The 27,201-nt window shown below is 40.3% G+C and overlaps 2 protein-coding genes across 6 annotated transcripts; one reads left to right on the forward strand and one right to left on the reverse strand.

Moving 5' to 3' along the window:
- The first annotated feature begins 678 nt into the window (after positions 1-678).
- LOC129378602 (40S ribosomal protein S27-like) lies at positions 679-2,092 on the forward strand. Its single transcript, XM_055058950.1, has 4 exons — positions 679-819; positions 1,245-1,353; positions 1,429-1,539; positions 1,644-2,092. Exons 1-4 carry the CDS (start codon positions 814-816, stop codon positions 1,670-1,672), a joined length of 255 nt encoding a protein of 84 aa, XP_054914925.1. The 5' UTR covers positions 679-813; the 3' UTR covers positions 1,673-2,092.
- Positions 1,940-27,095, reverse strand: tpm4a (tropomyosin 4a). Of its 5 annotated transcripts, none has more exons than XM_055058891.1 (9): positions 26,755-27,093; positions 24,545-24,670; positions 8,519-8,652; positions 8,304-8,421; positions 7,749-7,819; positions 7,576-7,651; positions 5,985-6,047; positions 5,613-5,682; positions 1,940-3,042 (listed from the first exon to the last, which is right to left on the reverse strand). In XM_055058891.1, exons 1-9 carry the CDS (start codon positions 26,866-26,868, stop codon positions 2,960-2,962), a joined length of 855 nt encoding a protein of 284 aa, XP_054914866.1. In that variant the 5' UTR covers positions 26,869-27,093; the 3' UTR covers positions 1,940-2,959. The 5 variants fall into 5 exon arrangements, with proteins under 5 accessions (XP_054914866.1, XP_054914899.1, XP_054914883.1 ...); XM_055058924.1 differs by lacking the exons at positions 24,545-24,670; positions 26,755-27,093 and adding exons at positions 19,328-19,485; positions 19,586-19,907; XM_055058900.1 differs by lacking the exon at positions 1,940-3,042 and adding an exon at positions 4,835-5,039 and having other exon boundaries at positions 26,755-27,095.
- Between the last annotated feature and the right edge of the window lie 106 nt (positions 27,096-27,201).

Raw genomic sequence — 27,201 nt, forward strand, 5'->3', positions numbered from 1 at the left:
CATCCTCTGTAAAAGTCTATAAATGTAGGCATTGCAATTAGACATCTTTTTACAATGTTACCTTGACAATCTGTCCATAAACATCATAGAAGCAAGTGGCAGCTTTGTTAGAGACCAGTCTCTACTGTAAGAAGCTCAACAAAGAAGCGATACGTCTGTTATACAAGGACTGTAGACTTCAAAAGCCTCCCTGATATCCCAGACCTCTGTAGCACCCCATCCTCCAAATACACAACTGGGTCTGCTTAAGATCCCCAACTCACATATGGACTGGGCAATCCAACTCCTATTCGTCCCTCAGCAGTTGTACAAGGACAAAGAAGATGCTCCAGTGCCTAGACTAAGCCACATTGCTTTTCTTAAACTAAACAATATGGTAAAAATCTATATATATATATATATATATATATATATATATATATATATATATATATATATTAGATACACCAAAACCAATAATATCCAAAAAATGAACCCTGAACAGTAATGAAGTTAAAGTACACAGAAAAAGACGGAGGTTCCAATGGATACCGGCTTATGTACTAAAAATGTATCACACCAGATCTTGCTTTAGATCTATTATGACATAGTATTCCCCGATATTCTTTTGGCATCTCCCCTTTTCGTTTTGTTTTTAACCAAGCCTGTTTGTAGGTCCTTCTCGCCCCTCCCCTGCACAGACAGACCTGCCTCTGCTCAGCCTCCTTCAGCTCCTTCAGTTGTGAAAGGAGCAGGTGAGTCTGGCAGCAGATTAGTTTCACTTCAACTCTTCTTTTTGTATTGGACAAAACACCTGGGCTGATTTCAACAATCATGTCTGTAAGTAAATATGTGTCCAGTTTTATATGTTTTCGTACTAGTTTGAATATGTCTCATGGTTTAGTTGTCACTGACAGAATATCACTGCGTGGATGTGAATGTATATGAAAATATTTTGATAACAGGCAGATGTAAAGTGACAATATAGATGAAAGAGTTTTGCTTGAGTAGTAGTAGGTTATTGTGTATGTAACACATATGATATGTAATTATATCATATGTGTTGCTCCTATGCCTGCTACAAATTGTTTAGGAACTTGTCTGGACATGTTTCTTTGCTTCAACCAGTAATTTGTTCATCAGACTGTAGAGGGCAGTAAACTTCAAATATCTAGGGATCCTGTTCAGTTACCACAAATCTCACCTCAGAACATTAAATCAGTTCTAAAGTCCATCATTTGGGAATGCTCTGCTGTACCTTGCAGCTGGCGAAGGACTTGTTGTACCCCAGTCTTGCAGACGAGAGGAGAAAGCACAAGAAGAAGAGGCTGGTGCAGAAGCCCAACTCCTACTTCATGGATGTCAAATGCATAGGTAACCACCTCCCCAGAGCACACCAACACACAACAAATCTCACAGATTAGTAATATCCTTCTTCAACATTATCAGGCTGCTACAGAATCTCTACCATCTTCAGCCATGCCCACACAGTGGTGGCCTGCCCCGGCTGCTCTGTGATCCTCTGCAGGCCACGAGGGGGGAAATGCAGACTGACAGCAGGTTGGTGCAGTGCCCACAAACTCCTTATTGTCCTCACAATAAGGTACATCATTTCAATTTTTAAAAGCCTGGGGCTTGCAAACATTATTTTGTTCTCCATTTAGGTTGTGCCTTCAGGAAGAAATGTTCCTGAGATGCAATATGCCAAGACATCCACTAGGGGGCAGCACAAGGGACCATGAAAAAAAATCTGATCTCAGCCACTCCGTGTGGCTCAGTAGAAACATCACCTCTATACTATCTGTAACTTGTAATTTCGGGATACATCTTGTGGGTTTTAATGACAACACGAATAGAGGACCTTGCTTGTACACTCCATTATGCTCAATGTAAAATTTATGAAGACAATTACATAGCATAGAAAACCTCAAAATGCAAAAGGAGTCAAATGAATCAGAACTTCTGTAAAACATTTATTGAGGGCTGAACATGGAGGGTGTGGTAAATGAAACAAAAAGAAAAGGGCCTCAATCAAATTTTTAGGCCCCCTCCTAGGCTTGGACACAAGCTGAGACCATAACAACAAAATAAAATAAAACATTTAAAGAATTAATTGTCTGTGTCATGTGTTCTTTGGTCTTTGCATTTCCCTTGGAAAATAAAGAAGTGGCATAAAAGCAAACAAAAAAAAATATTCAGAGCATTTCAACTTATCACATACCTAACATTCTCCTACTATATACAATAGTTATCAATGGTTGATGAGACGTGACTGAGATCCTGATTTGGGATTTAGCTCGCTCAAGTGTTCTGATACGGTAGGAAAGGTAGTGCAGCCTGCTCACACTCTCATGATGCCCAAATTATCAAAGGTTTGACACACTGTAAATATCCAAAATGTCCTCAAGTTGGTCAGAGCTGCTCTGAAGTTCAGGACTCTTGATTAATCGTAAATAAGATTAAAGTGAAGGAGCAGCTTGTGCCTTAATAGTGTGTTTATTACTGAAAACCTTTCCATCAGCCAGGCGACCACGCAGATTAAAACCCAAGCAGATTTCGGAGGACGCGGATCAGACACGCACAGATTAGTAAAATGTCTTAAATTGCATCCTTCTAAAAACAAACGACTTTCATGTCAGCAACAAATTGCCTGAGCAATTCAACCTGTAGGACTTCCATCAAAACCCACTTCTCTAGGGTGAATTTATCATGGTTCTTTCTAAAAAAGTGGTCAAAAAAAACTTTTTTGAAATAAATTTCTGCAATTTCAAGTGGGAATAAAAATAAAAAATAAAAAAAAATCAAGCAATAAGAAAGAGGAGGGGGAAAATAACATAACACCAAGGGACAAGCATTAAGTTAATCCTCCCCGTTTTATGTGGGGAGAGACGATTTTACAGCTCGAAATGTGGAATGGAGTCGAACGCTTTAATGGAATGTTAATGACGATCTCATCCTCTCCATCTTCCTCTCCAGGCGTTTATAAGCTGTTCAGCTCCTGCAGGGTCTGGTCCAGGACTTGGTGCATGCCCAGGTTCTCCTCTTTGGCATGTGATAATTTCTCTGGAAAGAGAACAAAAGTGACATGTTGAGCTCCTAAAAAGCAGATAATGATGCAGCTGAGTCTGCACAGAGGACCGTTTTCCTGGGTTGATGTTTTGAATAAGTACTCTGGTTAAGCTGAGTCACATGCAAAAATTTAACCACAACACAGTGCCTGTCATGCATAAAGTGGCTGCTTGACTGTTAAGACATATTATAGCTATATTAGAGGACTGCAAAGGTGTTTCACTTAAACCAAGCGTCCTAAAGGTCTACAGGGGGCTGCAATTTGTATGAATTCAAACTAAAATTACAGTAAATATAACAGAAAGCCTCACCTTGTGCACATGACTCTCATATGTGCTAAATACAACAGAAACCAAATTTCTTGTTATAATAAAATCAGCAAAACATTTTGACATTGTGTTCCAAAAGTATCCACACCACTTAAATGCTTTCGTATTTTTTGGTTACAGGTTTCAAATTAGTAAAGTAGTGCATAATTGTGAAGTTTTCAGAGTGCTTTTGATTGACACTATCAATTACATACAAATGGTTTCCACTGCAGCTCTGGCTGAATGTCGTTTATTGTGCTGGATTACAAACCTGGCCCCAGTCTTCAGTGTTTTGCAGCCACCAACTTGAAGGATTGTTTTCTATAGTTAGTCCATATTTCCACAATTCTGACCAGCTTTCCAGTTCCCATCTAGAAAACCAGCATAATGCTGCCACTATAGGGGCGTTGTGTTCAAGGGAACATGTGGCGTTAAGTTTCCACCAAACAAGTGTTTTGTATGCAAGTCAAAATGTTACTGTAAACTTTGGTGTCATCAAACCAGAGTATCTTCCCACACATGGCTACAAACGTTAGTTTGTATTCCAATAATACTGCCATAGCATCCAAATTTAGGTAATGCGAGAATATATTCTTCCCCCTGGTGATTTCTTCCCCCTGGTGATTTCTGCAGATCCAAAAGTACCAGGTTGTCTGATTAATGCTCTTCTTGCCCAGCCAGTCAACTTAGGTGGGCAGTGAGGTCTGTAGATGCGCTACATCTTTTTTGGATGATGGATTGGGATATTTTTTTAATAACCTAATCTGCTTCAAACTTCTCCATAACTCTCTACCAAAGCTATAGGTTGTTTCTTTGTCTTTTGAGTTGAACTTATCTGAATTTAACAGCCAAAAATAAAACAAAAACAGTATTTGTTCCTATAGGTCTGTGCCTAAGATCGCCGATATGTGTGTGCCAATAGAAGCACTCTAGTGCATGAAGTCCCAGTGGCTAATAATAAATGGGTCAGTTGTTCTCATAGCTGTCATTGACTATTTGTCTCTGAGTGATATCACTTGATCAAGTGTGAATGTATCTGTGTCTCTGCTGATATCGTATCGAGTCAGTATCCGTATCGGCCAATACTAAACGCTGTAATATCGGTACCGGAAAAGAAAAAGCAGAATCAGGACCCCTTATTCATCTTCATGATGCTTTTTGTTTACTAATGTTTCTGAGAGACCTTCACAGAACAGCTGTGTTGATACTGAGATCAAATGACACACAGGTGGACTCTTTATATGAATTAAAGGTGTCACAGTAAAGGGAGCTGAATGCAAAGGGGCACCATATTTTTCATTCAAAAAATGTTTCAACCACGTATGATTTCGTTTCCACGTCACCATTGTGCACTACTTTTTATTGGTCCATTCACTGAAATCCCAACTAAATAAGTTTGAGGTTTTACTGTGACAAAAGAAAGGAGGAAAAGGTTGATTTTACAGTCGTAATGAAGAACAGAGACAAATGCCGCAAAGTAGGAAATAGAGACTTTAATGAAACAGTTTAGCAAAGCAAGATGAGCAAAAGGCACATATGATCTGCAGGGAAAAAGCTACGCAGAGTGCGACAGAGGAGAATCGGAGCGAGTAAAAGACGCCTAAAGAGATGTCATGTCATTGAGGGCATGGTCCAGCTCCTCGCTAATGGCCTTGTACTTCAGCTTCTGAGCATACAGCTCGTCTGGAGATCACAGAGGTCCACAGCCGAGTACAGGCGGGTTGGCAAGGACAGCAGCAACACAGACAAGCCAAAAGCAGCATGAGAGACAGGTGGAGGCAGGAAGGAGCAGAGAAAATATGGAGAAGACAAGGAGAAAAAAAATTAGGTCAGGCTTTTACAAAAGAGGTGGAATGCTTGGATTGAAAGAATGATGCACGTCTAATTAGGCTAGCAGCGCTTTTTGCCGGGTGAGCTATGAGCATTCAAGCTTGCTCTCAGTGTCTTATAAAGCTGCTCTAGTAACTCTATAAAGTGAGCTCCCTGTGGTTCATCAACTAAATAATGCTGACCTACAAAACATGAAAGCACTTACTGTCCTCTTTGCAGCCTCGGAAAAGAGGATCTCTTCAGATTTTGTGGCCAGTTTTTATAGCTTTTGGACATATTGGTTTTTTTTTCCCCCTCAAAAGGATGTTTCCACTCCTTCAAGATTTGTACCAAAACTGTAACTGCTTGTATTAAAAAATGCATTAACCTGAGCAGCGCAGAACATAGTCCGTCTACAAGTTAAGCAGACTGGTAATGCTTGCATACCTTCCAGGTCGTCGATGGACTTTTCCAGTTTGGCCACTGTTCTTTCTGCAAACTCTGCTCGGGTTTCAGCCTGGATGAGTTCACGCACACACACACACGCACACACACACATAAAGTCAGCGAGCCTTGACAAAGTAATCCAGCATGCACCACTGGAAAAGTTTTCCACATTCTTTTCTGGGTGTTTTGCAGTTAGAAAATGCCTCCGTCACATAACTCAGACAAAAAATATATAAATGAACATCTCACTGCCATAAAATAAAAATAAACACACGTTTGTATTCTTTTAATCTTAAGGGATGTGAAGAGGTGAGGAAATATGGTCCTGCTTTGAGATGACAGTATAATCAGAGAGGAACATCTGGATCTCACCTCCTTCAGTTTGTCAGTCAGAACTTTGATCTCCTCCTCATATTTGTCCTCTTTTTCTGAGTACTGTTGAGGCAGAAAAACAGAAAACTCAGTGGCAGAAATCTAAACATGTCTCCACTTGCTTTCACCTGCAGATTAACTGAGTGTGAACTTTAATTCCTTCTTCTTCAGCTCATTAGACAGGAGAAAGGTTAAGTTCCTCAGAGGCAAATGCGTTGGTGTGTTCTGGGAACAATCACCTGTGCCGTCAACCATGACGGGCCGGACTGAATAAAAGGATAACGTATGCTGCAATGCAAAGGGGAAGTAGGCATGCGGTTAACCTGGCATGCTGTCATACTGCATGCCTAACCTTGGGAGGAAAGTTAAGACAAAAAAGGTAGCTGGCATTCACAGAAACGCCCTGCAGTGTCTTCACCTTTGATCTTTGTCACGTTACAATCACACACATCGAAGCGTTTCATTAGGATTTTGTGCAAAAAATTTAGGATTTTTTTTTTTACCCAACAATGACTTTTGCATTGTGGCTCGTAAATAAAACCCAGATTTGAAGATTGCACAACTATTTGTCGTAATGTCTACAGATTCTCTCACCTGAGCTCTGAATCTCCGGAGCTCCTCCAGAGAGACAATCGACTAGCCACTTCTTTGACTAAAGCCATTTTTTCCTCTTCCTTGTCATCTTGGATATCCGATTAGTTTAGAAAGCTGTGCCTTGGTTTATCCATTCTAAGATGAACAGATCTGACTGCTACCTTTCCTTGGTCTTCATGAAGCCGTTTGTTCGCCAATGTTCAAATAAATCTTTGAGGCTTTCACAGATTAGCTGCATGTATAAAAAGATCAAATAAAACATGGGTGGATTCTATTTATGCAGGTTTAGATTTCATGTACAGGTATTTGTGGAAAGATTACAGAATGCAATTTTATTAAACAATTAAAATTTGATCCAATTAAGCATCAGAATAGTTGACAAGATCATGGATTGGTGAAATAATTATTAGTTGCATCCCTATTTGCCAATAAGCCCTAAAAATTATTCACTTTAATCTGCTTTGAATCACAATAGCGTTCAATGCAGTGGGAATACCTTTACATGGCCCTCCATCAAGGCACTGACAGCACAAAGAAAAATGTCTTGGTGACTAATTGTGTATAAATTACTACTTTTATGGGTTTTATCTCCACAGGAAACAGGAAAACATATGGTTGTACAAAAAGGAGGATGTAGTTATACTAAGCAACAACAGAACTGGTATTAAACAACACGATAGTGATGTAATGCAGTTTGCCTGAATTACCATCTACTGAGCCAAGTGTGACCCAAATGACAGGATCCATGTTCTCAGAGTCAGATCTTTTGTTCATTACAATGATTCTTTTATGTATTCAGACTTTTTAAACGTAGATTTTGTGCTGCGATGTTTCACGCCAGCTCTGCGGGACTCCAGATAAAGCTTGTTTTTTAATCCGTTGCGATTGGTATAACAGTTGTGTGGATTCCTAGTTTACATGTACAACTTTAGCGTGTAAAAAGTTAAGACTTATCACTAAAACATGTGTGTCTGGTGTTCCTGTTGTCAATTCTCACCTTCTCCGCTTGGGCTTCTAAGGACTTCAGGTTGTTGGTCACATTTTTCAACTCCTCCTCCAGGTCACTGGCTTTACTGCACAAAAAAACAAAACAAAAAAACAAAGCACCTTTAGCTATAATAGACAAACAAAACATATGTAAATATGCTTTACTGTGCATCTTCATCTTACCATTCAGCGAGCTCAGCCCTCTCCTCGGCTCTCTCCAGATCCCCCTCCAAGATCACCAGCTTACGAGCCACCTGACACAAACGGGGCACGTTTCATTACATTATGGAGAGGAAGGACAGATTTCATTATGCTGCTTACATTTGGGATGGACTACCAAACTTTGCCCACATTAAAGAATAATAATTTGGGAAAAGATTATAAGACTGCTGCTTAAATCACCATAATGTATACCAACAGGATGTCAAATTGCTTTCTTGGTCAATTTCAATCATATTCTTTTAGCTGATTCTTACACTTCCTCCACATCATCATCAGTGAATGTGGTGCTAGTTTTTGTTATCGTTTTATTTTTTGACAGACTGACACTTTCAAGTAGCATTTCACCTGCAGTGTGAAAACCTCACTCCTTTAGTTGGTCGCCAAACAATCACAATCAGATCTGCCGAGTTTAAGCATAATTTGGAGGTGTGTGCAATTCTCCTAGACTCTGCACTCTGATCCAGCCTTGCTACTTCCTAGGTGCAGCAGAACCAAAGGAGCAGGAAGCAGCTTTACCTCCTCGTATTTACGGTCAGCTTCCTCTGCGATGTGTTTGGCCTCCTTCAGCTGCATCTCCTGGATCTCCATCTTCTCCTCATCCTTCATCGCTCTGTTCTCGATCACCTTCATCCCTCTGATATGGAAAAAATGCAACAGATGCATTTTTCAAAACAACTCCTATGTTGATTATTTGTAACGTGACAGCCAGGTGTTAAAGGAAACAAATTGACCTCTCGCTCTCATCAGCGGCCTTCTCTGCCTCTTCCAGCTTCTGCAGCGCAGTGGCCAACCTCTCCTGGGCTCGGTCCAATTCCTCCTCCACCAGCTGGATCCTACGGTTAAGACCTGCGACATCACCTTCTGCCTGCAGGACAAGATGGGGAGGAAGAAGAGAACTTTAGTCAGACATTTCTATAAGAAAACATCCACCAGTCTCCTATCAAACCAGAAGAAAATGATGGGAAGAGGACAAAGGAGAAAATGTAAACAAAAACATGAAGATGATTTGAATGACTCCACATCTTTGAAGTCTTATTTCTGGTCTTTTGTTTGTTTTAGTTTGCTTTGAGAATATTTATTGTGACATTTTGCTCCAGAAATAGATGTTTGTTTCGACACATACTTCATGTCAAAACTCCATACGTTTCCAGGTTCAAATTAAAGCATATGAAGGTGAAATTTTCCTAAGAATTTATGTCAGATATTTCTACAATGACAAAGCTTTCAATATGGAACCTGCAAAAAGTTGTAAAGAAGAGGAAGAATGGCTGGACAGATGGGCATATGAATGGATGGATTCTTTAGAATTTGAGAGAGGGAAGAGTCTGGAAACATAAATATCTTTCAATAACTTGTTTTCTTTTTCCATATTTATGGAAAATCTAAATAAAAGACCAAACATGAGCTTTAGGGAGGATTAATAGGCATCTTAAAGGAGAGCAGCAGTCACCACTGACCAAGTTCCTCATGACTAGGACAAGTTTCCATCAAACCACTTCTGTTATTTCATAAAAAGGAAAAATAGCCAAAGAGTTTGCCTACGTTATGTTTTATTTGAAATAAAAAATGCAAAGATAGAGCACTGCAAGGCTCAGTATTACAGCAGGCATGTCCTAAACTAAGGATACGGGTCCTCAATGTAGTTGTCCCTGGCTCAAATCCCTGCCACATATGCTTCATGTCTTCACCTCGTCTCTCTGCTCTTCTGTCTGTCTGTGATGCTACGGTTGAATAAAGGCCACTATGGCCATACAAAACCTGAAAAAAAAAAAAAGTTGACAATTGCCCCAACTGCTCTTTCTCACAAGACATCAGTTAAAAGATATTCAAATATAACCACAAGAGCATGACCATGGCGCTATGACAGGAAAATATATTCAGCTTTATCATTTAGACATTTTAATAATTCAACAACACCTGTCTAAATCCAAACAAAGGCAATGCTCAGCTGTAGGTGTACTACAAAAACACCATATGTTAGTGAGCTGCTCTTGTTATGCCAATAAATGAGTTGATAAATAACAGCTGGGACAGCATTGCTGTCTACTGAGCCAAGTGTGACCTGTAACATAAATCTTTTGCGGTATCTGAATGAAATGCCTAGTAAAACTCAATTTCCGGGGTTAGAGGATGCAGAAATCAGCCAAGCAGGGAGAGCAAATTTGTTTTCCCCCACTCATCTGCTGTCTGTAAACAGAGGAGGAAAGTGGAGGCAAAGGTTCAACTAAACAAGAATCTCCCCTGCAGAAAAAAAAAAACTACCATCTCCTAGTTATCAGTTTCAGACTGGACTCTAGAGTCCACTACAGAGGGCGGACCTTTGAATGGTCACAACTATTCATAAACGTCACAATTACGTCCAGAAAAAGCAGCTGAAGGTGCAGCGCAGCAGTTAGTAGGTCAGTGACTCATTAGCTAAGTCCAGAAGCCAGTTCAACAGTCAAAGGGGTTTTGTCACTCAGTTTGCAGGTTGGTGAGTCATTCTGCACAGCAATGGCTGAAACTGAAGAGTAAAGACTCAATGAGGAACCACAAAGAATGGCTAAGACCTCAGTGAAGAAGAAGAAGCATTCTGTGTGTTTGTGTTCAAGGCTATGCTTTCTTTCATATTCATATGTCAGGAAATGAAAGTGTCACTTTCAGCTTTTTTTCCCCCTTATTCTGACTCAAACCAAATCGTCCCCACTAATATTTAAACCATCTCCTCTCTGCATACTGTGCCAAGGGAGGGCCGCTGATACCAGACAGGAAATGCCTGTCAGAGCGTCGTTAGTATTTTTCAGCACACGGGAGAGGAAAGACAACCCACTGTAGAATGAACAAACGAGAAATAAATCTCTCAAAGCATCTTGAATTCTCATCAGAGTCCATCGCCACGCCGTCTGGGGGGTGAGAAACGCTGCGCAGGATTAAACTTCAGCCTGAAACAACAGATCCCGTCATTTCCCGGCGTCCTGAATGAGGTGAGAAGGACGACGTCGACAGAAACAAAAAAACGTCACTCATTAGCTTCAGGTCAGCCGTGTTGACACAGACCCCGACAGGCTCTGAAAACACACAGATGTAATTGCCAGCCTGTTGTGTTCCTGTCTGTCACCAAGAGTAAGAAAAGAACCACACAAACCAGTTCACACTACGAAGGACAGTGAAAACATGTCCTTACAGTCAAAAAGGTGTGACCTGCTGGCTTATCCGTCATCAGGCTTTCACAAACATGAAAGTGGAGAGGGGGGGGTCCCCTCATGCACACTGACAGCTTCATGTGAAAATCAAAAGTTTATGCGTGTACTGAGCATATTCTCATGCCTCCAATTCTGTGATGCATGACAATATAGGGGGAAGCCCAAAAGCCCTCAGGGTGCAGCTGTACCTTAAGCTTTCCTGAGTCTTTGCAAAATGATTTACCAATAACAAGAGCTAATTGGAATGACCAACCTTACTGCTGCCATTGCTTCAATATGAGGATCTTTTGAAAAGGTGACAGGAAGTTGGCAGCCCACCATTCTTTCATTTCCTCCCTTTGATTGTTCTCTCCTTCAGCGATCTGGCCACGCCTCTTCCCTTAGCACCCACTTTGCATTCTCCCACAGCAATGGAGTCACTCCGCCTTATAAGGTAAACAAACTGGAGAATGCTTGTGGTAGAGTAGGATTGTGACAAGCAAAAATGTCCACACACACACACACACACACACACACACACACACACACACACACACACACACACACACACACACACACACACGTACTCAAAGGACATTAAGGCTGAATCACCATTTCCTAAGGTTCTTCCAACACCCTTCCACCCGTTCTTTTAAGAAACACTATTTAAGAAAATTGAGGCATAAATTAAACTACTACATTTTAATAATTGTTTAAATGTGTCATGTTTATCGTTACATTGATAAAAGATGTAACAGAACACGTTTCATATCGCAGTGGGTCTTTTTGCTCTTAAAAATATGCCAAGTGAAAATATTCCCTGTAGCTATGTTGCTATTCCACAAAACACTGGGACACTTTAACCAGTTAGAAAAATACGGTGCAGGGCTACAATTCATGGGTTTAGAGTCTTTCAGCCAGTGAGAAGCAACACACGGGGGAGCTTGCGTTACTCTGTGCTTCACAAAGCCAGAGAAAATGGCAGTACCTTGTGTTGCAAGTTAACATTATGGTGGAAAGGTGTTAGCAAAGTGAAACAGTAACCTGAAGAAAATTTATAAACCTTGGCACAGGAAAATACCTCAACCTATGGTCCAATCAAAGGTCAGAACCACTCCTTATTCAGCCTCAGAGATAGTTCAAAGTTCACAATGAATCCTGAAATATTTCTTGGCGTTACCATGTGAATGATCTGCTCTTTGCCAGAAAAACTACTGAGCGCTTACTCTTTGAGAGTCAGATATCACACCACACAGTAACTATCATGTTGTGTAGTTTTAATTACATTAAAAATTACAACAATGATCATAAAACAACAGTTCTGATTGGATATGTCATCACTTTTCTTTTCAAACAGTATTTATAACTAACTATATCAAAACTATATACACAAAACCCTGATGGACATTTGAACATTTTATCAACTACGCCTAAAGAATTATTATTGTTTTTAATTGTGTACAAATATCAACTTACTTATTGAAGGCACTATATGGCCTGTATGCTATCATCTTTACACAACAACTTCTTTGATATTTCAAGTGAAAGGTGAACATAGTTTGATCTCTCCAAGTACTTTTCAAAGAAATTATTCGCTCCTACAGATTTAATTGTTCCCAACCGGGTCATTAAAGCGCAGGAATGCTTCTCAGAAGGAATTCAGAAAATATAATCAAAGAAATTAACCTTTATTACCTGTTCAATAAATGCACCAAGCGCAACATTTTCCACCATTCTTAGTTTACAAATGTATAAACCAAGGGCAGTTACTTTAATTCAATTTAGTTGTTTATTATTATTTTATCAAACTACTCCAATCAAAAAACAAACAAACAAAAAAAAAAACAGCAGCAGAATTTTTATTCCGAGTTATTTATTATATTTTTTATAAGGCTGTGGCCTCATCAGAATAGATCAAAGTCAACATAAGCGAGTAAAGCTGAACAGAAAACGTCGACTTTGACCTGGAGAAGCCTGATCAGCGCATCTCTAATAAAAGGATTAGCAGAAAGAGTGTAAAGGTGCATCTGTTCATCTTCATGTACACTAGTTCAGATACAGTTAAAAAACAAGCCTGGAAAACATGTTACACTGTAGCAGACTAAGTCGGTTCTGTAACGATTAAATCTGGATTCTTTGATTTATCTTCTCACTAAGAAACATGCATATAATGAAACTGCTGCAGCGTTTCTTTACTCCGAAACATCACTGGTTAAATTCAGACAGCTTTCATGATAATCACATAGAAAACACTGGAATGCAAGATGAACAAACATCTCTATTTACAGCAAAAGCTGTGATTTTAAAGCGATCTCAGCATTTTCTCCACCTACTTTTTCAGCTGAAACATGAATGAATAGCAATGCAAACAATACAAGCTCTTTTTCCTCCCATATCCCATATTCACTTGAAATATGATCTCTAACCAAATATTGCATTCAAGGAGACGACCTGCACTTGCCAATACAATATTGAGCGAGTGTTTTGCGTCATTGTATTGTTGCTGAGCTTGGTGCACGATGGATGAGTAATAGCTTTAGGTAATGGCATATGCAGAACGTATAAACAATGATACCGGCAGGTATTGTCCCGGTTTCACTGTTTGGACGCAGTTTCTTTTGCGAGATAAGCAGTGCTGAAACCTCGCCGCATGGAGACACAGCACAGTTCAGCTCAGAGTGACTTTCTTAATACCTGGGTGCATTTCATGCGCTGCAGTCCAGATCAAGGACGAATGAAAGAGGAATCCAATTAGCGAGAATTTCAGGGCAGTGGGTTAATGAGCTGCACGGTGCTGCTGGGGTACTGGGCAAGTTATTCCTGACACAGATGGTGGCTGTACTCAGTGCGAATATGTGACGTTAGGAGAGACGATCTCCGTCTGTAAAGACCTGGCATGCAAACGCAGCTGCATTGAGTATAAGCTGCTCTGTTAGGAAGCACGACATGTAAAAGAAAGTCATTAAACATCCAAGGCAAGAGCGCTCTCTCTGAGCTGAATGTAATCTGCCACCCCTGCTCAGTATCTTATTGGACTTTCAAGAGGTTATCCTTTAGTTTTTGATGCTGAGCAGAGGCCGCTGCTTTTCTCTGAACCAACAGAAAGCTCTTACAAGTCACACAAACAGCTGAACTTTCTGCAGTTCTTTCAAGATAAAAGAAAGAAGCAAATGTCCTGCAGGACTCCAAATTCTTCATCATTTCCTGTGCTCCTTGACTGCCAGGTGCCAAACCATTACTCACATTTTCTAAATACTATTTAGTGACGCCGAGACAAATTTAGCCTTGCTTGCCCTAAATGCACAAATATATTCTGCTTTTCACTCGAGGGAGAACCCACAGCCTTGGCCTGCATAATCAGCGAAGCCACTAACATGGGGGTGTTCCTCCAAATGCCACGGACCGCCAGAAAGTATCAACATGTGGCGTTTATATTTGGAAAGTTGAGCAATTCCCGGGGAGTAGGTCCAAAGAAAACATTGGAATCAGGAAATAGCCTTTTCCAGAGAATCTGCAAGAGTGTTAGAGGGCCAGCTGAAAAACTGCAGCAAAGCAACACTTCATTTCACATGTAGCAAAGTACCACACTAGAATTTTACCTGAACAAAAGGGCTTTTAAAAGCAAAAATTATCCATACAAGCTTTTATCTTTGAGAAGGTTGCAATGAAGGTAACCTGGTTTAGTGAGAAAGCGGCGAGAATGACCTTCCACTGCAGAAACTAGATCTGAGGAATGCATGCAAACAGTTCACAGGGTAAAAAAGCTGAAGGTGTGTTTGTTAGCCTTTCAGAACAAGTCATGAAATCAAAATTAACCATGTTTTGTTGCAAAACTGGAATCAAAGATAAACCTGATGGAAAGTTATGATATGATGGCTATCGACTCGATACTGCGGTTCATCAGAGAGTGAAAGTATCTGGAAGCAGTTCAGGTATATTGGCGTTCTGTATGTCTTACATTAAGGGACGTTTCATTTTCCTATAAGAAAATAATCAATGCAGTTGTTTCCAGAAAAACAACTGCTAAGACCTGCATTTGGCATTTTATCTATGTTGAAACATTAGTTGTTTTTAATTTCTTTTAGCCAGTTATTAAGTCCCAATTTGAAAAATCACTTGGAGCTCCCAACTATAGATCACCTTTGTCAAATAAATATTGCAAACACTGATATTGGCATGACAACATATGTGACAATATATAGTAGTGCCTCCCTACTTCTGTGCATGATTCTTGGTGACTAAGCATTAGGCAGTTACCCACTTCAAGGTATATTCAGGTATCGCAAAATTATAAAAACATAATTTTGTTCCTATAATTTGCTTAAAATGTTGCCAAATGCCAGAGTGACGAGAATTTACAGAACTGTAGTACACCTGCTGCTGCAAGCTGTCAAAAGAAAACTGTTCACTTTTCCCATCCTTGCAGCAAAAATAAGATTGTTTGGAAATATTTATAATGAGCAAAACGGTGTGGAAACTAAGGGAGCTCTTATTAGTGATGTCTTGAGGATTGATGTTAAATAGTTGGTTGCAGAGTCCAGCCGAGCAGATGGCCTGACTAATTCATACTTCCAGTCTCAATAAATATTAGAATAAAAACATTTCTAATATTCTGTGGAATAAGCATTTGAGAACTTCTGACAAGTCAGAAAGAATAGTACATGTTACATATACTCAAACTATCATAATTCATATTTTTTTTTCCAAGTATCAGGGACAATTGTTGCTGCTCTGTTTTAGACAAGAGAAACCGGGTCATGCAATTTTTTTTTTTCAGAACTGTGTTGTTTGGAATCCGCAGTGTTTTTACTCATGGTTATCATACCCAAGATTCACATTCTGTCTACAGCCAAAGAGGACAGTGTGACGACTTCTCATTGATTAGCGCTTTGATACATAATCCATGTCAGATTAAAAGGACTTGTGTTACACACAGAAATTATTCAGGATCTTTTCCCAGCTTTAAATAAAAGGGCTGCATGCACAGCCTTGCTTGCTGTACATATTGAAATAAATCTCACAAACATCTGACAGACATATTATAGCAATTAGAAAATGCACAGCTTCCCTGTTTTGCTAAATCATAACACCTGAAAGATATCGGTCTCAAAAGTCTTGAAGCTTCTCCAAAGTCGTACACAGCTATCTGAGATCCAGTTCCACCTCAAACACTAATCTTCCTGTTGATCTGGGCTGGAGCTCAGGGACAGGAAGCGTTAGGAGTAGAAGTACAGGAAGTGCTGGACCAGAGTCACCAGACGACATCCTGGGAGGGGCAGTGAGGGCGGGGGAATTCATCAGTGAGGATTGGAGTCTCACTTCCTCTTTTTTTTTTTTAAATGAGATTTTAGAAATAGATCTGAGAAGATAAAAACAAACCGTTGCCATAGTGAACTGTGTTCCTGCTTCCCAACATGACCGCACTGAACAAGCAGAAGAACTTTTTTAACTTCAAAAGAGGAATTGCCTGTTTAATACCGCTCGCCCTCTGATTATTGAACTGCTTAAAAGCATCACAACAAAGTTTCCTGCTGCTGGAAGCAGCTAATCTGGTCCAACCGGGCGTCCCAAGCAGCTCTCACAGAGCGCAAATGATTATATAAAGCCTGCCCTGGAGAGAAAACTGAACAGCTCATTGAAAATGATGGCTGGGAATAAACAAGTCTAATGGACGAATCATGACCAGATCACCTCTCTTAAAGTAGCCTTAAAATTTCACCCGAGCATCAAATCCACATGAGATACAACAAGCTATTACTTGACTTTTTTCTTTTTTGGGGGGTGAGACAGATGTGGTAAAGGGTGGCCTGATGGCTCCACATTTTCACATTCATTGTACTCAGCAAGGGTCCTGTTTATTATCTCCCTGCGCTGGGATGAAAGGATGTTTTTGTGCAAAAAAGAAATGACTCCAGGTTGTCCTAATTACTCGCACATGGGACCACACCGACCTCGCCACACAAGCGCGCACCGGAATGGCTGACTCTTGACACAAACGGAGGGAAATGTGCAACGACTAAAGCTGCCTCTCCAAAAAAAAAAAAATTAGCAAACACAGTCGGAGGACACCCTGCGGAAATCATCAACAGTAAGACGGAGCAGATGCATCTGTGAACTTTGATTTGGCACCTTCTGAAAAGAATAACTCCTTTGTTAATATTTCTAACCTGTTTTCATTGCTGTCAAGTCTTAAAGACACCAAGATTTCTATTAAGCAATAATAAAATTCAATTAATTTAGCAACATTCTGAGAAGTATAAAGTCAGACAGGATATAATTCTTTGTGATGTCAATGTTTATGTCTGCACCACAAGCCAGGCAAACGCCCAATTGTCAAGTGTAAAAAAAAAACCTGGTGCTCTGTTACCTAATAGGCAGCCTAACAAAAGGAGGTAAGTCCTCTGACGGGTCTGCTCCTTTCATCAGCTCAGGAGCCATATCTTTAGAGCCACACCTTCCCCTCCTCTCACGCTTCCTTGAATCTTCCCTCCGGACCCGCAAACCAGAAGGTATGGCACTATAAAACCATACCCAACTGTGCTGCCGAGCAGTTTTTCCCCTTGTACCGCTTTTACTTTTGCTGCTTTAAGTCGTAAAACTCAGATGCGGCCCGAGTCAAAGAGGCAGTGTGGGTGTGAATATTTCTGACTTGTCCAAACAGGCACATTTTGTGGAGCTTCAGCCATGACATTTGCCAATTTCAGACCAAGTTACATAACTGCAGAGTGTTGAAATGTAAACACAAGCAAGCTGAAGTTGTTGCTATTATTTCTTTTGCCATGGCAGTTCACAGCTGGGTCAGATGAAAGTGGGTTTGATGCGAAGGTTGGACTTTGATCAACTAAAGGATTTTGTCAATAACCAAACAGTTTGTCAGTTTATGTTTTCAGGCACGCATGAAGTAAGAAAAAAAAGTGAATATAATTTTAAAATGCTGAAAATATACATTTTTATCCCAGGTATATGTGATCTTCCTATTATTTGACAGTTTAGTTCAAGTTCTTTTGATTTGACTAACTAGTTGTACTAAGGCAGGAGCTAGTTACAATTACCAAAGTATGCAGCACTTCTTAAAAGTTACACTATCTGAATTAATACAATTTTTCACCAGACTTTTCAGACAAAGCAGGGTTATTCCCGCACATTGCTGGTCAGCTGGTAGAGATAGGGCTACCTCACTTTTACCATGTTTACAAAAAAGACTAATGTAGTTATTTGAAGGAAAGAGAAAAAAAAACAGAAGATGGAAACTAAAAGATCATCACTCTTTATGTAGCTAATATCGCTGAGCAGTGCTAGTCAGCTGAAATCCAGCTTCGAAACTTGTTCTTTGCTGATAAGTCTCGCCAATCTGGTCAGCCATCACTCTTATTAATAAGCATGATGTGTTTAGAAACTACAGTGGAAGCTACAAACATGACTGGTAAGCAGCAGAATGCAGGCTAGCCAACTGTGCAACTAACTAACCAGCTAATACCACCTGGTGTTACTCTATGGGGCAGAAGGGCAAAAAAAAAATCATATTGACATAGCATGTTTTCTTTATATGTTTGCCTAAATTTGCCTGAAAATTGGAAGCAACAATAAATGAACACCAGAGACACTATGGATGTAATTATGCAGTACTTTAAAAAAAATCTATTAGATCATTTTGTAAAATTCAATCTATGTCAAAACAAACACCTTGTTTGGCATAAAAACCTTGCTTTTAAATCATGCTAATAAAGCTACTGGTCACATCGACACAACACATTCAAAAGTCAGCATGATCAGAGAATAACTGTCTCGTTTAACGAGCTTGTTCTCTTGCAACGCCTGATGGAAAACTGTGTGTCGGAGGAAGATCTTTCCCAGCGATGCGTTTTGTATTTTCTACTCTGCTGCAGTGAGAAAGCGTCCAATCAGCTGCTGTGCTACTGCCAGACCAATAAAGTAAAAAATAAAAATAAATAAAACGAATACAAACGTAGTCAAAACTCGTGAAACTCGCCACCATAAGAAGGTCCACATGTAGATTAAACTCCTGCATGTGGACGTCTACGTGGTTCAGTTCTGCTAGCCAGACAAACACTGCGCATGCGCAAGAAGGAATCCAAACTTTTTTTTCTTCTTCTTCTTTTTTTTTTTTTTCCTTCATCGCAGACCAACGCCTTGCATTGTGGAAGAATCACGCCCGCGAGTGAATCAATGACATGATCTAGTGAGACGCCTTTACACCCGTGGAGGTCCGTGACGCGAAGCCTGCCGAGACCACTTCACGGGCCCGACAACAAAACCCAAGAGAGCGCGCGCGGCGGTGGGGTTGAAAGCGAGAGGAAAAAGAAGCAGCGCGAGGAAGAGGAGGAAGGAGAAGGAGGAGGAGGAGGAGATGGGCCTCACTTTTTCACGGAGCTCCCGTTCACCGTCCAGCTCTCTCTGTAGGACCTGAGCCCGGTCCTCCGCGTCGTCGGCCTGCTGCTGCAAACTTTGAATCTTCCTCTTCACGGCTTCCAGAGAGTTCAAGCCTGCCATTGTTTCCCTGTTTTTGTTACTTAAGACTGAACGGAGAGGGGGGGAAAAGAGAGAGAACTGGGTTGTGCAAAAAAAAAAAAATAAATAAAAAAAAAATGAAGGCGTGTGCTACAGCTTCCAACTTACTTAGTCGACCCGGTCGAATAATTTAAAATATTAGTAAAAATAGTAATTGCTTTGATCGCTTGTTTACAGAGAGAAGAAAGAAAAACACTAGATGTCAGTCCCTGACTGGTTAAAAAATTAGTCGTTCAAGTCCGGTAGGAGAAAAAAACCCCAAAAAGTTAAATAAGTGAAAAGTGTGAGTGTCCAGGTGATCTCCAAAGATGGCTCCTGGTCTGTGGGAATGAACGGCTCATGAGCAGACCAGACAGTCCTCAGCACTGAGCGCAGCAGGTTTTCGGTCCCGGGTTTGAGGAGGATCACGGACGGTGTGCCGAGAGGAGAGCAGAGAGAGCCGGAGTGAGCAGGAGGGAGAGAGATGATTGGTGAGGTCAGAGAGGGGCGGGGCGTTTTAATGAGCGTGTGTGTTTAAGAAGGTCTGATGTGAAGTAAAAAAACAAACAAAACGGGACTAATTACAATGCTTGTTGAGTTTAGGATGATGTGTTTTCTGACCAACATCGCATTTCACATGTCGGACAGAAAGTTCAGTTGTTTCATTTCTCTCAACCATGAATCACTGCACCTCCCTCCAGCTACTCTGGACCTCTGCTACTTTACTGACTAATGTTCTCCTTGCCTGGCTTGTTGGTGGACAACCTTGACTCACTCCATACCGTTTATTCACTCTCACCTGAAGGATTCAACAATGCAATGTGAAGTTGTTTACAGTTTGGGCTGTTGTTTCACATCCTATGAAACTTCTTGCTGCTTTATTCCTGACCTGTTTGGTGTGCTCACTAATATTTTCTGGCAAATCTTTGATGCCTTCATTTAAAGTTAATAGGGCTGCACAGGAGTATTCAGTGTAAGTGGTTGTGCTTTTGAGGAACCAATGCGGAGTGTTTGTCATAAAGGAGAGAGCAAACATCCACGAGTCCCCCCACCTGCCAGCGCAAAATGATGGCCCTTGAGTGGGTGTAAATCTGATTGATGCCCTTCCTCCCCCCTTCATGTGTCCCTCGTAGACCTGCCTGTGTGTTTACCCTCATCGTCTCCTATTCACATGACCGGCCTGGGAACAAACAGTGCTGCATGAACCGGACATGGAGGCAGCGGAGCCCAGCTCAAGAGTCAAACATGTTTGCAGAAAGAAGAAAATCCTCTCAAATCAGTCTCATGTGTTGATTGAGACGCCGCTCTCTGATTTGTCCCTTGCACCGGAAAAGCTGGAAGCCCTGATATTTATTAGACACAGGAGTGCGGGACTTTCTGTTTGCGTTGGCTGCATTCTTCACATACCTCAACTCCTCTCCAACCTCCCCCCGTCTTCTCTCTCTCTGCTTTCTCCGCTGCCACAGCAGACTAGCTTTACCACTCAGACTGTAACTGTTGCTGCTGTGAGTTATAAATCCACACACAATGACTGAATGGTGCCAACTTTACCTCCACAGGCTGTACAAAGGATGGGATATTGCGCTCAGAAGTGCCAACTTCGTCTGGTAGCCTGAGCTAACAATAAACAGTGATGACCTAAATATTGGCACCTCTGCTCTGGTTCCCTTTTAGAAAACACAATTTTTTTTTTTTTTTTTTTTGCTGAAGGCTGCTTTAGAGCAGCTTCCTGGTTTTCTGGACAGTTCTCTGAATTCACATGTGTAATGTAATGACTTGACTGCTGCCTCTAATGAGTGACATGCCGAGGAGAATTTGTGCAAGTGGAGCAGAACATCTTTCCTTCTTGTTATTTTCTTGTCACTGGCTTCACAGGGAATGTCATACGTTCAAAGGAGACATCTGTCTTTCTACTTAAAGAGTTTTAACTCCAGACAGTTCATGTTAGAAGTTTGAGTCCGCAGATTTTTATTAATTTATCTCTTCTTTTAGGGAGGTGAAATTATTACATAGCATGCAAAAACAAAGTTTGAATCGCTGATTCTTTCTAATCCGGACATAATAAAGATTATTAATCAAATCTGCAGATTCTTCTGAGTTCTATTTGGATAAATGTCCTTCGGGAAGTCTCTTGTTTTTAACAATTAAGAAGGTTGTGCAACAATTCTGGAAAAATGTTTGACCGCTCTTCAAGACCGAATTGATCGAGTGAATTTACTTAAATTTAATTGGTTTTGTACAGACTTGGCTTTTAAGGATGGGTAATGTCAGGGCTTTTGGGAAGGATAGAAAAGAATCAAAATGTTTCCATTCTAAAGCCGGCTCCAGTTCATGTGGAATATCCATCCGTGTGCAAGTTTAGCCATTTGATCCAAGCTGACCAGAAATGGAGCTTCTGCTCTGAAACCAGTAAAGCTGAAGTATGATTTACTGTTATGAACATGGACAAGCCAAATGTCTTCTGGAGAAAAACGGAGTACAATGACATCAAATATGTTCAGAGGACTGAATCTCTCAAACCAAACAAGACTAGAAACGAAGATGGTAGCATTCTGCTGTGGTTCTTGCACCACAAGCGACACATTTTCATTAAAAAAAATGTGAACAGAATCTTAAATCAACACAAGGTTGAATTGAGACATTTTGAAAGTCCTCAAGTCAAATAAAATAAAACTTTGTGGATTCTGCTTAAAGACATTCATTTCAAATGAACGCCACAAATTCTACCAAAAGTTGTCAAATATCCAGCCAGATTATTCTAGAAGCCTGATTGTGGCTGCACAAGTCTGGATGAACTGCAACATCCAAAGATATTTAGAATTATATTAGTGCTGTGTGTTAAAACTCCGACCTGTATGCTTAATTTTAACTCTGCGTGGATGAAAGACAGTACACCGCAACATAAAATTCATGGAAAAAATCCAGTTTTTTCTCATGTTGTACATTTTTCCATCTTAGAAAAAACATCCCAAAACCGATGTGATATTTATGCTCATGTGGAGTGTTTGCACCCGATCTTGTGTTGATGTTCAGTCTGCAGCTTTGTAAACTGCCCTTCAGGAGTCCAGTTTATCATTTTTTCCTGCAAGGCTTCTTGGAGTCGTCCTCAGAGGACAATCCTGCATGGCCCCGGACTCCAGCTGTGAGTCCATACGGCAAGGCCCTCCCTTGTCTTTGTGTGCACACAGAACAAAGCTGCATTTCCCTGGGATTTCCTCCACATTAGGGCTCTAACAATGGCACATCTTGAAGGAGGTTAGAGGAGTTTTGTCCTTGACCAAACTCTCTGCTCAGCTTGCTTTTTTTTCTTCTTTTCTTTAAATTATTGGATTCTAATTTGTTTTTGTTAATATGCCGTTTCACCAACAAACTGTCTCGTCTTTGGTGTGGATGTTAACGATTCATTGCCCGTGACTTAGTCTCTTTTCTTTGCTTTCCACACACACACACACACACACACACATAATTACAGAGTCAGGCAACAAAACACACTCTTGTGCACAAGCATGCTCTCTCCCCAATGCCAGAGGAACCAACACTGACAAAAATACAGTCTTGTGGTTTGTGGTGATGCTAACAATCTAAAATATGGCCTTTCCACCCAGATTGTACTGATTAAGTACAGAGCTGCATAGCTTAAGGTTTTTACTTCTACACCAAGTTATGTCTTATAAAAAGGATTTTTTTTTTTAACCCTAAAAGTTTTTGGACAGGCACCTTTAGTCTGTTTAGGTCAGTACTGATTTACTCAGAGAACTGCAAATGCAAATTAATAAATAAAAAAAACTGAAGGAAATGAAGGAAGCTCTTTCATCAGATCTGTTTATGCTGCCATTCTTCCGTATGTCAAATATTTAGCATTTTGCCTCTGAGTGCTAAAACTAATGCCACAAATAAGGAGATGTGAAAAGAATCTCAGTAAATTTAAACTATTTTATAATCTGTGGTCACTTTCAATATGTATATAATGGAACCAGAGTAGCAGCAAGTACTAAGAGTCATTTATCTCTGATCTGTATTCGAATAACTTACAGCAAGGTTTAGCATTAGGCAATACCAAGTCACTTTTGGGTACTTTTTGCAACATGAGGTTCGAACACAGAGCTAAAGAAAACAGCTGCATTGTTCAGACAACAGGTTCATCTAAAAAGCTAGCACAATGCAGAGTCACAGACATAACACCAACTTAAATCAGGAGTTGAGTTTAGTCAGACTTCTACACCAATCATTGAGTGAAAAATCTAACCCTTGGGAACAAGACGTCTCTTCACTTTAATATATATTCTGTCATTTTAAAAATAACTATTTTTATTTTTGAATGGGGCATTTTATTGCTGGTTGTTTGGTGGAGTTAAATGTGATCCCAATATATTATGTATATAGTTTAATAGCTTAAAATGTGCCAGATTGTGATGTACAAACTGATGTACAGTTGCTCTGTTTAAAGTTTTTTCAGGTATTGTTTTCTTTTCTTTTTTTTTTCCCCCATCTAAATGTTTTCTGTGGCAACATGTTTGAGGTTTCGTCTATGAAGGAAAGTGTTAGATACATGAACGTATGTATATTCTGGAAGAAACTTTAAAATTAAAAAGTAAGCACCTTATGAACGTCTCACTGAATGCCGAAAGTAAAAAGAAAAAAAGTACTGTTTAATAATGTCGATTTGTGTTGTATTTTGCTGTGTTTTTTTTTTATTTTTTTAGATCTGGGTGCATGTGTGTGTTTGACGACACGGATTGCAGGTTAACCACTCGTTTATCTTTTCAGAGTGCTGCACAGGAATGTTACAGTTTCCAGAGAGCACCAAGCCACGGATCAAAGTAAACCTACAGCTGCTGACGGACCAGCTGTGGAGTAATGAGCCTCTCGTTTCAACTGCTGCCATGGTAATATGTGTGCGAGTGTGTGGTGTGTTTGTTAACAGAACAAGTGGTTGATGATAGGAGCAGAAGCCTCGTGTCTGTTTTCAAACTTTGGCTGCAGGTTCAGTTTAGCTTGTGATGCCAGGTCTGTGTGTGAGTGTGAGTGGGTTGGGAGGCGTGGGGGCTGAGGGGGTAAGTGTGTGTGTGTGGGGCTGTTTTTACTCACATCTGCAGCTTTCTTCTCAGACAGCTCCAGTTTTTCCTGAGCATCTTTGAGGCCCTCAGAGAATTTGTCCAATTCATCCTCCGTCTGCTTCAGCTTCTTCTGGAGGTCCAGGAGCTCATCCTCCAGCTGCAACAGGACCAGAGGTCACTTCTACATTAGAGGTTTCATTATTTACAAAATGATGTAAAGTTGGCACTTTTCATGGACTTTCAAGGCAACTTTTAGAGCAACTTCACACCAGAAGTGTTATTATTTAACGAATGTGGTTTTTATGACATAGACATTGATAAAGACTCCTATGTGACATAACATCTGCTATCTTCTGTCATGGTAGTGTCATGTCAGTCTTATGCACACCCCGTCAAATAAAGCGTCACCTTGTTCCAGCAGTCTCACCTGTTTCCATTCTCAGTTTCCATGCTACCTTGAAACAGTTGTATATGCTGGAGCACCTAGTGAACATTTTCAAAACACCCGAAGATATAAACAAATCTTGCAGCATCATGACCTTTCACTGAACAGTATAGATAAATACAACATTGTTCTTTAGCTCATTTATTCACAGGAAAACAAATAATAATAAGCTGCGTGTTTGTTTGCCTCCTCAAGAATCTCTTGAATATCAACACCATAAAACATTTTTATAATTCAGCATAGCATTTTTCAAGTTGTTCTTACTATCTAAGAGTTTCCAGCTAGTAATCAAGGACTTCCTGCTTTTTTAAAATATTACACATTTTTATAGACTTTTTAGCCATTAAGCTGAATGAAGATTTATATTTGTCTTGCCACCACACAGTTAGCAAGAAAGCCTTACCTGTCCTACCATCACAAACACAAAAATATAAAGTCTGTGTAACTTTCAGTATAATGTGTAGCTCTAATTAGTTATTTTCACCTTCTCTTTTGTCCACTGAACGAATATACTTAACGTAATGACTGAATTTTTCTATTTTTATTTTTATATGTTTTAGTATGACTTCGTGTTGCTGCAGTGAAAGATACATTTAAACATTACTTCCTAAAATTGTTTACTAGTCGTGTTAATGCATCAAACGGGTGCTGTGTCTTCAAGACCCCTCCCAATTTCACTTTAAAATAGATTAAAACTATTCCTCATAATTTTAAGCAAAATGTCTCACATCTCATCGGCAGTAGTAATTGAGTTCGGGACATCAGTGAAGCCAAAGTTTTGAACATTACTGACAGTAAAGCGTGGGCTGATTTGAGAGTCTAATTGTGTTGATGATGTAAAGCAACATTTAAATGGCCATGGTAGCTATCAGTCTCTCCTGACAAGAGCACCAGTGTGCAGCTGATACCTCCGTTCCTCTGCTCACACACAGACAGAGACTCAGTTGTTCATCCTAATCAGCGTCACTCTGAGAGCCTGTGAAGTATGTCTGATAATCCAGCTATATTCCACTCGGACGTTCTCTCCTGATGCCAAAAATACAGCCGTTATCGGCGAGAACAGATATCTAGAGCTACAGGGCTACTGTGTCTTTCTGAGAATGTGTGTGTTTATGTTAAAAGCACCTTTGCAAACACTTTGTGATATCTACCCAATTAAAAACACATTTCGGAGATGGGAGAAGTGGGATGCTTGAGCCAGTTCCTGGGTGGTCTCTACTGATAACCCTTCTTCTCTCAGGGGCTCGAATCAGAGGTTTAAGACCAACTTTTTCAAAATCTAATGATCGTTAGTTTCTTGTTGCTGTCCTCAAAAGTTCCAATAGACACACGATTCAGTGTTTGTGTGCAAGATTTGTTGATGCAAGAGTTCAGTTTTTCATTTTGGTAATCCTTCCCTTATTGATTTATTAATTTTTTCACATTTGATCACAAGGTGGTTCAATGCAGAAAATGACGTGAACTATTGAAAACCATTGACTCAGAAGAACAGAAGAAAACTACTTTGTAAACGAAAGCAGTGATGCCTATATAAATGTTTAATGGCATCAAGATAAAAGCGTTACGGAAATACTTCACAGTCTACAAAAGTTTTTAGACTGATTCAGTGGGGGAATGATTTGGTATTGAAACTAATCTGAGCTCAGGAACTCAATAAAAAATATTATTTCAGATTGCAGCTCTAAAACTGCAGATACTGTACTTTTAAAACAAAAATTTCAGATTAATAAAATAAAAATGAAGACTAGGCCATATGCTGTTATTAGCATGTTTTCCTAATGCTGCATTTTTCCCACCTGTTTGCATTTGTCCTCAGCCGCCTTCTTGTCCGTTTCCGCCTGCTCTGCCCGGTCGATGGCGTTCTCCTTGTCCAGTTTCAGCATCTGCATCTTCTTCTTGATGGCCTCCATTGTGTCGACGGAGTTCCTTTTTTCTCAGATGTGGGGGAAAGCGCCTTAAAAAGTGTTTTTAATGCCTCCTGTTGCCTTTTGATGAGGGGAATGTTAGCCTTCCAGTGGAGCTCTGCTGAGGAACAATAAAAGGGAAAGAGACAGAAAGGGAGAGGACAGAGGGAAGGAGACAGAGAAAGATGTGGAAAGAGATGGAGAGCCCAGCCCTATATGGGTAGTTATTTGGGCTGCCTCCTGTCTCCAATCACCCTCTCCTCCTCCTTCATCTCCTCCCATGGTTCAGTACTCCCTCCTTCTATCCAACCTTCCTCTCCATCCTTTCTCCCCTCTTTT

The sequence above is a fragment of the Poeciliopsis prolifica genome, unplaced genomic scaffold (genome assembly GCF_027474105.1).
Source record: "Poeciliopsis prolifica strain line A6 unplaced genomic scaffold, Auburn_PproV2 SCAFFOLD002, whole genome shotgun sequence".
NCBI lineage: Eukaryota > Metazoa > Chordata > Actinopteri > Cyprinodontiformes > Poeciliidae > Poeciliopsis > Poeciliopsis prolifica.